Here is a 12375-nt window from a genome sequence, read left to right on the forward strand (position 1 = left end):
GGAGTCAGGACCCATCAGTGTGCTGTATTCAGGAAACCCATCTCAAGTGCAGAGACACACATAGACTCAAAATAAAGGGATGGAGGAAGATCTATCAAGCAAATGGAAAACAAAAAAAGGCAGGGGTTGCAATCCTAGTCTCTGATAAAATAGACTTTAAACCAACAAAGATCAAAAGAGACAAAGAAGGCCATTACATAATGGCAAAGGGATCAATTCAACAAGAAGAGCTAACTATCCTAAATATATATGCACCCAACACAGGAGCACCCAGATTCATAAAGCAAGTCCTGAGTGACCTACAAAGGGACTTAAACTCCCACACAATAATAATGGGAGATTTTAACACCCCACTGTCAACATTAGACAGATCATCGAGACAGAAAGTTAACAAGGATATCCAGGAATTGAACTCAGCTCTAAACAAAGTGGACCTAATAGACATCTACAGAACTCTCCACCCCAAATCAACAGAATATACATTTTTTTCAGCACCACACTACACCTATTCCAAAATTGACTACATAGTTGGAAGTAAAGCTCTCCTCAGCAAATGTAAAAGAACAGAAATTATAACAAACTGTCTCTCAGACCACAGTGAAATCAAACTAGAACTCAGGATTAAAAAACTCAGTCAAAACCGCTCAACTACATGGAAACTGAACAACCTGCTCCTGAATCACTATTGGGTACATAATGAAATGAAGGCAGAAATAAAGATGTTCTTTGAAGCCAACGAGAACAAAGACACAACATACCAGAATCTCTGGGACACATTCAAAGCAGTGTGTAGAGGGAAATTTATAGCACTAAATGCCCACAAGAGAAAGCAGGAAAGATCCAAAATTGACACCCTAACATCACAATTAAAAGAACTGGAAAAGCAAGAGCAAACACATTCAAAAGCTAGCAGAAGGCTAGAAATAACTAAAATCAGAGCAGAACTGAAGGAAATAGAGACACAAAAAACCCTTCAAAAAATTAATGAATCCAGGAGCTGGTTTTTTGAGAAGATCAACAAAATTGATAGACAGCTAGCAAGACTAATAAAGAAGAAAAGAGAGAAGAATCAAATAGATGCAATAAAAAATGAAAAAGGGGATATCACCACCGATCCCACAGAAATACAGTCTACCATCAGAGAATACTACAAACACCTCTATGCAAATAAACTAGAAAATCTAGAAGAGATGGATAAATTCCTCGACAAATACACCCTCCCAAGACTAAATCAGGAAGAAGTCGAATCTCTGAATAGACCAATAACAGGTTCTGAAATTGTGGCAATAATCAATAGCTTACCAACCAAAAAGAGTCCAGGACCTGATGGATTCACAGCTGAATTCTACCAGAGGTACAAGGAGGAACTGGTACCATTCCTTCTGAAACTATTCCAATCGATAGAAAAAGAGGGAATCCTCCCTAACACATTTAATGAAGCCAGCATCATCCTGATACCAAAGCCAGGCAGAGACACAACCAAAAAAGAGAATTTTAGACCAATATCCTTGATGAACATTGATGCAAAAATCCTCAATAAAATACTGGCAAACCGAATCCAGCAGCACATCAAAAAGCTTATCCACCATGATCAAGTGGGCTTCATCCCTGGGATGCAAGGCTGGTTCAACATACGCAAATCAATAAATGTAATCCAGCATATAAACAGAACCAAAGACAAAAACCACATGATTATCTCAATAGTTGCAGAAAAGGCCTTTGATAAAATTCAACAACCCTTCATGCTAAAATCTCTCAATAAATTAGGTATTGATGGGACGTATCTCAAAATAATAAGAGCTATATACGACAAACCCACAGCCAATATCATACTGAATGGGCAAAAACTGGAAGCATTCCCTCTGAAAACTGGCACAAGACAGGGATTCCCTCTCTCACCACTCCTATTCAACATTGTGCTGGAAGTTCTGGCCAGAGCAATCAGGCAGGAGAAGGAAATAAAGGGTATTCAATTAGGAAAAGAGGAAGTCAAACTGTCCCTGTTTGCAGATGACATGATTGTATATCTAGAAAATCCCATTGTCTCAGCCCAAAATCTCCTTAAGCTGATAAGCAACTTCAGCAAAGTCTCAGGATACAAAATCAATGTACAAAAATCACAAGCATTCTTGTACACCAATCACAGACAAACAGAGAGCCAAATCATGAGTGAACTCCCATTCACAATTGCTTCAAAGAGAATAAAATACCTAGGAATCCAACTTACAAGGGATGTGAAGGACCTCTTCAAGGAGAACTACAAACCACTGCTCAATGAAATAAAAGAGGATACAAACAAATGGAAGAACATTCCATGCTCATGGGTTGGAAGAATCAATATCGTGAAAATGGCCATACTGCCCAAAGTAATTTATAGATTCAATGCCATCCCCATCAAGCTACCAATGACTTTCTTCACAGAATTGGAAAAAACTACTTTAAAGTTCATATGGAACCAAAAAAGAGCCCGCATCGCCAAGTCAATCCTAAGCCAAAAGAACAAAGCTGGAGGCATCACGCTACCTGACTTCAAACTATACTACAAGGCTACAGTAACCAAAACAGGATGGTACTGGTACCACAACAGAGATACAGATCAATGGAACAGAACAGAGCCCTCAGAAATGATGCCGCATATCTACAACTATCTGATCTTTGACAAACCTGACAAAAACAAGCAATGGGAAAAGGATTCCCTATTTAATAAATGGTGCTGGGAAAACTGGCTAGCCATATGGAGAAAGCTGAAACTGGATCCCTTCCTTACACCTTATACAAAAATTAATTCAAGATGGATTAAAGACTTAAATGTTAGACCTAAAACCATTAAAATCCTACAAGAAAACCTAGGCAATACCATTCAGGACATAGGCGTGGGCAAGGACTTCATGTCTAAAACACCAAAAGCAATGGCAACAAAAGCCAAAATTGACAAATTGGATCTAATTAAACTAAAGAGCTTCTGCACAGCAAAAGAAACTACCATCAGAGTGAACAGGCAACCTAGAGAACGGGAGAAAATTTTTGCAACCTACTCATCTGACAAAGGGCTAATATCCAGAATCTACAATGAACTCAAACAAATTTACAAGAAAAAAACAAACAACCCCATCAAAAGGTGGGCAAAGGACATGAACAGACACTTCTCAAAAGAAGACATTTATGCAGCCAAAAAACACATGAAGAAATGCTCATCATCACTGGCCATCAGAGAAATGCAAATCAAAACCACAGTGAGATACCATCTCACACCAGTTAGAATGGCCATCATTAAAAAATCAGGAAACAACAGGTGCTGGAGAGGATGTGGAGAAATAGGAACACTTTTACACTGTTGGTGGGACTGTAAACTAGTTCAACCATTGTGGAAGTCAGTGTGGCGATTCCTCAGGGATCTCGAACTAGAAATACCATTTGACCCAGCCATCCCATTACTGGGTATATACCCAAAGGACTATAAATCATGCTGCTATAAAGACACATGCACACGTATGTTTATTGCGGCACTATTCACAATAGCAAACAGTTGGAACCAACCCAAATGTCCAACAACGATAGACTGGATTAAGAAAATGTGGCATATATACACCATGGAATACTATGAAGCCATAAAAAATGATGAGTTCATGTCCTTTGTAGGGACATGGATGAAGCTGGAAACCATCATTCTCAGCAAACTATCGCAAGGACAAAAAACCAAACACCACATGTTCTCACTCATAGGTGGGAATTGAACAATGAGAACTCATGGACACTGGAAGGGGAACATCACATTCCAGGGACTGTTGTGGGGTGGGGGGAGGGGGGAGGGACAGCATTAGGAGATATACCTAATGCTAAATGACAAGTTAATGGGTGCAGGAAATCAACATGGCACATGGATACATATGTAACAAACCTGCACATTGTGCACATGTACCCTAAAACCTAAAGTATAATAATAAAAAAAGGAATATATATAATTACATAAATATTGGATCATTTGTTATAGTCCTACAGGCCCATGAGGCTCTATTATTTCCTTTTTTTTTTTTTCCAGTATATATTCTTTTTTTTTTTTTTTTTTTTTTTGAGATGGAGTCTTGGTCTGTCACCCAGGCTGGAGTGCAGTGGCGCAATCTCGGCTCACTGCAAGCTCCACCTCCCAGGTTCACGCCATTCTCCTGCCTCAGCCTCCCAAGTAGCTGGGACTACAGGCACCTGCCACTACGCCAGGCTAATTTTTTGTATTTTTAGTAGAGATGGGGTTTCACTATGTTAGCCAGGATGGTCTCGATCTCCTGTCCTCGTGATCCACCCTCCTCGGCCTCCCAAAGTGCTAGGATTACAGGCATGAGCCACCGCGCCGGGCCTTTTTTTTTTTTTTTTTTTTGAGACAGAGCTCTGCTCTGTCACCCAGGCTGGAGTGCAATGGCACAATCTCGGCTCACTGCAACCTCTGCCTCCCAGGCTCAAGCGATTCTCCTGCCTCAGCCTCTCTAGTAGCCAAGACTACAGGCATGCACCACTGTGCTTAGCTAAGTTTTTGTATGTTTAATAGAAATGGATTTTTCACCATGTTGCCCAGGCTGGTCTGGAACTCCTGAGCTCAGGAAATCCACCTACCATGGCCTCCCAAAGTGCTAGGATTACAGGCATGAGCCGCCACACCTGGCCTCAGTATATATTCTTTTTGTTGCCCAAATTGAGTAAATTCTATTGTTTTATCTATCAGTTAATTGATTTTCCCTTTGTCCTCTCCATTCTGCTGTTGAATCCTTCCACTGCTTTAAAATTTTAATTTACTCTATTTTTCAGTTCCAAAATTTTTATTTGGTTCTTCTTTATGTTTTCTTTGTCTTGGCTGCAACGTTCTACTTTTTGATGAGACTCTATTTTTAAAATTTATTTCAAGCATACTTGTAATTGTTTATTGAAGCATTTTTGTGATGGCTGCTTTAAACTCTTTGTCATATAGTTCAAATATCTGTGTCATTTTAATGTTGGTGTCTATTGATTTTCATTTTAAATTTAAGTTGAGATCTTCCTAGTTCCTGGCATAACAAGTGGTTTTCAAATAACACCTGGACATTGTGGGTTTTATGTTATGAGGCACTGGCCTTATTTAAACCTTACATTTTATCTGGCTTTCTTTGACACTGCTCTGGCAGAGTAAAGGGGACATCCACCTCATTACTGCCAGGTGAAGCTCTAAGTTCCTCACTTGACCTTTCAACCCCATCTTAGTAGCATAATGCAATCTGGAACTTTATAAACTTGGGGAATTATATGTGCTCCATTTTTTAAAGATTTTCATGGAGGACACTTTCAGACATTTTCATATGATAATATTTGGACACGTAATGAAAGAGTAACTATGATGCTTGTATAATAAATTTCTATTTCCAACAGTGCCCAATTAGCAGCCACCAGGGATCCTAGAGGGACATTGGTCTCTAGATGGCTTTGTTCATCTCCTAATAATGTCTGGTGTGTCTGGAGTCTGCCCATTGGTCCTGGTGGATCTTGACTGGTATCAGGAGACAGTCCAACATTAAACATATGGTAAGAGAAATTCATATCACTTTTATTTCTGCTTTCAATAGTGTGGGTATTCTTCCCAGTCTGGAGAGGTCAGGGAGTGGCAAACTCAGTGTGCTTGCATGCACTTTGGAGAGATATTATTTATGTACGAGACACCAGTTTAAGTGAGGATGTTATTGTCTCCCACTCTGCCCTGGAGTATTTGCCCAGCAATTACTGTCTCCTGCTAGTGTTGGCAGGCACAGGAGGAGGATTGTGGTCTGGGGGAACCTAGGGCCTACAAAGAGAGTGTGAAAGCTTTTTGGAATTCCAAGTGATCTCACTCCCAGGTTCCTGCAGGATGTTAGGAAAGTATGCTCTTTCCTTTCTTTCCCAGGATTTCATCAAGCAAGGTGACCATGAAGCTATCACTTTCACTTACCTCAGTTCAGGAAAGCTCTGAATTCATTGATGAATTATGCTTAGCAGGCATGATGCACATGTTGAACTTTTCTCTGGGACAAATTAGAGACATCTGAAATGGAAGTGTTTATTTTCTTACATTTCCAATGGCCTGGAACAGCATCTTGGCTTTTTGGAAAGCAGGGGCCAGAGCTCTGGTTGCTGTGAACTGCTTGGGGTGAGTACATGGCCTTAGTGTGATTGGAACATCTTTCCACTCATTTTCTGTGAACTCAAACAGACTCTGTTCCTCTTCAATCTGATCTCACACACTAAAAAGAGTAGGAGTATTGGGCTTGGCTAAATTAGACAGTGAGTTCAGAGATCTGACATGAACATTAGTTGACCAGAGTGACAAAAGCTCACCTAAGAGAAGTTTATGAATTTAAAGGATGAAAAATAATATTTATTTTGCCTAGGTGGACAATAGCAAGGAGCATGAATCAGAAAATAATTGCTGCATTGAAGTCATACAACCCTTCTTTATATATTGTGGTTGTCATTCCTTAAATATATTTGCACACATAATGAAAGAGTAGCTATGATACTTGTATAATAAATTTCTATTTCCAACAGTGCCTAATTAGCAGCCACCAGGGATCCTAGAGGGACATTGGTCTCTAGATGGCTTTGTTCATCTCCTAATGATGTCTGGTGTGTCTGGAGTCTGCCCATTGGTCCTGGTGGATCCTGACTGGTGTCAAGAGACAGTCCAATGTTAAACATATGAAAAATAATATTTATTCTACCTAAGTGGACGATAGCAAGGAGCATGAATCAGAAAATAATTGCTGTGGTCAAGTCATACAGCCCTTCTTCTTTTTTTTTTTTTTGAGACGGAGTCTCGCTCTGTTGCTCAGTTGCTCAGGCTGGAGTACAGTGGCACAGTCTCAGCTCACTGCAACTTCCACCTCCTTGGCTCAAGTGATTCTCTTGCCTCAGCCTCCTGAGTAGCTGGGATTACAGGCATGTGCCACCATGCCCAGCTAATTTTTGTATTTTTAGTAGAGATGGGGTTTCACCATGTTGGTCAGGCTGGTCTCGAACTTCTGACCTCGTGATCTGCCTGCCTTGGCCTCCCAAAGTGCTGGGATTACAGGCATGAGCCACCGTGCCCAGCCACAACCCTTCTTTTTATATTTTGGTTGTCATTCCTTAAATATATTTGCATACATAATTAAAGTGTAACTATGATGCTTGTGTAATAAATTTCTATTTCCAACAGGCCCAATTAGCAGCCACCAGGGATCGTAGAGGGACATTGGTCTCTAGATGGCTTTGTTCTAGATGAAAGTGTAACTAGTGAACTGGAAGGGTCAGAATATATTCTTCCCTGGACTGACCACTTAGCATGGCATGAAGGGAAAAACAAATTCAGCAAAGGTCAAAATGGCTCAGATAGAGTTTGTCTGTGACTCTTTTAGTCTAACTCACTTCAGAAGGCTGCAGTTGGGGCCACAGTATTTTTCCTATATATGGTATTATGACTCCCCCAAGATGGAAACAAACCCTAAGACATGATGAAGAAATACTTTTTGTGGGATGACAGACTTCAATGACCTCAAGTTTTTTTTTTAAGTTACACATTTATTTTTGCAATATTCATCTTGTGACTGCATGCCACGAGTGGTATCTTCTCAGCAATGTGTTACATGATCAGATACGTAAGTAAAAGAAGGGATTTTTTTCCTGCTTGGCAATAAACTGTATAGGAAAATGACTAATACTTTTAAAATTACATTATCTTTATGAAGACTGGTAGCTACATGCACAGTTATTTTGGGCTGCATGTAATATAAGTACATTCATAGATAAAAACCGTAATGTTTACATAACAAAAATTACATAAAATATAATGTTTGAAAATAAACAAGTCCAATTGCCACACGGATACTGTTTTACATGTTTAATAAAATAAAGTTCTCCGTTCTTTAGTCATGACACTGTAAAATAGCTCACTGAAAGTTGATTGAAGAAATGGAAAACCAATGATGGGAGAAGCAAGGAACAGGACAGTAGTCCAGGAGTTTATCCTGGAGGGATTTCCTGCTGTCCAGCATCTGGGGAATGTCCTTTTCCTGGTGCATCTGCTGGCGTACCTGGCCTCCATCACGGCAAACATGCTCATAATCACCATCACCTGGGCTGACCATCACCTCCAGACACCTATGTATTTCTTCCTCAGCAGTTTTTCCTTCTGCGAATGCTGTTTTATCACCACAGTTATTCCTAAACTTCTGGTCATCTTTCTTTCAGGCAGGCAAATAATCCCCTTTACTACCTGTCTCATGCAGTCTTTTTCGTTTTTATTTCTTGGGTCAACAATTTTCTTCCTTATGGCTGTGATGTCTTTGGATCGATACCTGGCCATTTGCAAGCCTCTGCATTACCCCACCATCATGAGACTGAGGACTTGCTTCCACCTGGTCACTGCCTGCTTTGTCATGGGCTTCACTCTCATCACTGGTCTCATGGTGAAGGTTTCCCAGTTATCTTTCTGCGGACCCCATGTCATCCCTCACTTCTTCTGTGACCTCGGCCCTCTGATCCAACTCTCCTGTTCTGACACCAGATCTACTGAAATGTTGGCCTTTGGCCTTGTTTCATTCATTCTTTTTATATCCCTCATTATAACCATCATTGCATACGGCAACATAGTAGTCACAATTGTACGACTTCCGTCAGCCAAGGAGCGGCAGAAAGCTTTCTCCACCTGCTCCTCTCACCTCATTGTCCTCTCTCTGGTGTATGGCAGCTGTGTCTTCATATATGTGAAGCCGAAGCAAACGGACAGGCTGGACTCCAACAGAGAAGCTGCTCTTGTGAACACAGGGGTGACACCGCTGCTGAACCCGATCATTTACACTCTGCGGAACAAGCAGGTCCACCAGGCTCTGAGGGATGCTCGGTCCAGAGTGAAATTGTAAAAACAGAATCACAACCTCCCAGTGAAGGAATGCACCTTCTCCTTGATCTAATCCAATCTTTCTCCTGTTTCTGGAACCCTTTATAAAAAATTTGCAAATATGGTTGTTTTAGGTTCTGTTTGTTTTTTCTTAGAATAAGGGCTAAGTTATCTAATAATTCAACCTGAAAGCTCTTATATTACCTTTATTTTGAGATGAAGGTATCTTCCTGAATCTTTTTACTAGTTTTAAATAAATAGGATTCAACAAATTTTAGTGAAGAACCTCATATACATGAATCTGTTTGATGCATGTGGAATTTCAAAGCTGGAATGATGTAGTTTTAAGTATCTACTTGTGGTAAGTGCAAAGGGATGAAGAACAAACTTCATAAGTATTAAGAGTATCAAGTTAGTTCAAGGGTAGATATAACATGGTCATTGTATGAAGTTTTGAAGGAAACATATATACACAACTGTCAGGATATCAAGATAATTACTTAAGATGACTCAGTACAATTGCTTTCAATGTTGAATATTCTGTATATAAATGTTTACACTTTTTGTTCCCATTATAATAAAAATGTGTAAATGTCTCTAGATAAAGTTGCAAGTCCTTGTTGGTTTCATTGATTTGCAAGATTGATTTCAGTGCCCACAGACCTGAAAACGAAGCAGCACAGGGAGAGAAACATTGCAATTTTTGGAACAAGGAATATTTGTTTCCCTACTACAGAAAGTTTAAAGGAATTGGGAGAAATATAATCAGAGGTGGGAAGAAGTCTGTGACTGTGAAATCTCTCCAAATGAATGTGTGAAGAAGTCTCTTCATTTGTGGAATTAGAGGTTCGGTTGTGTCACCTTGGGATGTTCATTTTAGTACTAATGTGAAGTGACAATATTGATACTGAATGTGACACAGAAACATGCTGTAACAGAAATATAATTTGTGAATGGCAGAGAGAAGATGCTGAGATGTGTTAATGGAAGCACTTATGCTACAACTGAAATTTAGTTATTCAAGATTTTGATAGGAAATGAATTAGAGACAAAACCCTAGAGCTAGGATTTGTTTTGTGTACTTGGTTAATGGCAATGACCATGTTTTGTTTTGACCACATATTTCTGTGATTGTGGTGGAACAGGAATTAAAAGAAATTAAAGAATGTGTAAGCAGAAACTCAGTTGTATGTAAGAAAGCCCAATTCCCCCTGAGAAAGAGAAAGAGCTGGAGTCCTTTAAAAATTAACTGCCTGTTTTACTGTGTCTAGTGAGCCTTATCTCTCCTCCTTTCCCAGGCATTATGAAGACCCTGTTTCTCTAGCTGTACAGCTGCAAGGTTGCTAGACAGATAAACTCAAGCCATAAAACATGTTTTTCCTTGGAAAGTAAGAAATGTAACGCATGTCTCAATTAATTAAATAACTCTCTTTGTTTCTTGCTTCTATAATATATTTCCTCTGCACAGGTCTCCCCCCACCTCACGAAATGCTTAAAAGGTAACTTAACTGTTTGTTCAGGGCTCAGTCCCTTGGATGTTAATCTGACTGGGCTGGTGCACCTAAATAATAAATCTCCTCCTCAACCCCATCGGTCTCTCTGATTCCTTATCAATCCCGCTACAGTGGGGATAATAAAAGACTATGATGGGAAAGTTTGAGGGACATAATTATGTAAGAATTAGAAAAACACACTTCATTCAACTAGTAGAACCCAAATTTTTGTTCACCCTATGTGTATATAAGGATTTTCATACAACTTTGTGTAGACTTGTTTCTTTTTCTCACATTTGCAGTGTTCACATTGCTAAAGTAACTGACAAAGCAATACCAATGAACTGAGTGGTCATTGCTTTTTTTTTGCCTTTAAAGTTTTTAAACATTAGTAGTCTGACATAGTGAATCATATTTGATTATCTACTTTGAAATAAGTGGAAAATATATACAATGTTTTCATTTACTTTTAGCTATACATATAAAGTTACATAGCTTAAAAATTGCATTGTTTGCGATTAACACAATTTGTTTACTACAATTTAGTATACTAAAGATATTCCACAATTTTTAATTCATTTATTTGTTGATACACATTTGAGCTATTTCTCCCTTTTGGCTATTTTGAATAGTAGTGTTATGAACATGTGTGTACATGTATTTGTTTGAGTACCTGTTTTCAAGTCTTTGGGGGTATGTACCTCAGAGATAAATTGTGATGGTAGAGGAAGAGGGAGCAATAGCTTAATGGGTATGGGGTTTCCTTTGGAGATGATATAATAAAAATGTTTTGGAACTAGATAGAGGTGGTTGTTGCAAACATTTTGAATGTAATGCACGCCACTGAATTGTTCACTTTTAAATGATTAATTTTATATGTGCATTTACCTTAAGAAAAAATTCCTTAGTTCTGAAAGTTTTACGTATTGTTGAAAGTTTTATAACAAAAAATAATAGTCCCTCTTTACCAAGATGGCAGAGTAAGAGGTATCACCCTTCAGCCCTCACCTCCCTCAAAAAAACAAATATAGACTAGTATCCACAAATCAAAATGGCCCTGAGAGGACTCAGGGGCCCATTTAATAATCTACAGGAATACCATGGAGTGAAAAGAAAATATTCATGCAGAAACGACCACTGGTGAGACTGGCATACCTGAGATACCAGGAGATGGCTAGGAACAAAGAAGAAAGGTGGGATCTATTGGTATCAGCTATGTGGTGGGAACCACCATGGCTCCCAGTGGCCTGCTCTGCAGAAGACACTGACATTCCTGCCAGGAACCACCAGAGAGGAAGATGGGGCTGTACATACCTGTCTCCCCAAAAGCAGCTGCTGTTATGCCACTCAGGGACCAGAGCTGCCATCTCAACCAACTCTGTGTATGGCCCTGACTTCTGAGCCTCAGCTGCTCCATGAGTGCCCACACTTCAGACCCCAGCTCTGTGGCTGTACCGTGCCTGGCTATGCCTCAGACACTGGCTCCATCCTGGACCCTGCAGCCAAGGTTTCTCTGCATGTGCCCACAGTTTAGATACCAGCTCAGCTGCCATTGTGAGCAAGCTTATGCTCTGAATCTCTTTCTGAAACAAGGCTGCATAGACTCATGCTTCATACACAAGAGCCACCACCATGGTGCACTAGCTTGCACCCTGGTCCTTGGGACCAAGATCTCTCTGTGTGTGCCTGTGCTTAGGGCACCAGCTCAGCTGCCATAGAGAACTAGGATTAACCTGACCCCAGAGGCACTGTAGCTCTGTGCATGACCATGTTCTCATCCCCAGAGCCTTGGCTGCTCTACAAGCATCTGACATGGCATACCATTACCAATTTGTCCATGGTGGTGCCTGTGCCCTGGGCACTGGTACCATTACTACCTCAGACCCCAGACCTGTATTTCCTCCACGTATGTTCATGCTATAGTATTAGGCTTTGTGGTTGCTCCACAGGTAGCACTAATCAGACACCAGTGCCACTGCTACTGCAAGTAGGCATGCAAGCCAGATTCAATGT

General features: G+C 40.1%; 1 protein-coding gene across 1 annotated transcript; it reads left to right on the forward strand.

Moving 5' to 3' along the window:
* The first annotated feature begins 7955 nt into the window (after positions 1-7955).
* Positions 7956-11896, forward strand: LOC100599041 (olfactory receptor 6C74-like). The gene is given in 2 exon segments (XM_003271296.2): positions 7956-8912; positions 11714-11896. Coding segments are annotated over 2 exon segments (1140 nt in total).
* The last annotated feature ends 479 nt before the right edge of the window (positions 11897-12375 follow it).

This window comes from Nomascus leucogenys, chromosome 18 (assembly GCF_006542625.1).
Source record: "Nomascus leucogenys isolate Asia chromosome 18, Asia_NLE_v1, whole genome shotgun sequence".
Taxonomy (NCBI): domain Eukaryota; kingdom Metazoa; phylum Chordata; class Mammalia; order Primates; family Hylobatidae; genus Nomascus; species Nomascus leucogenys.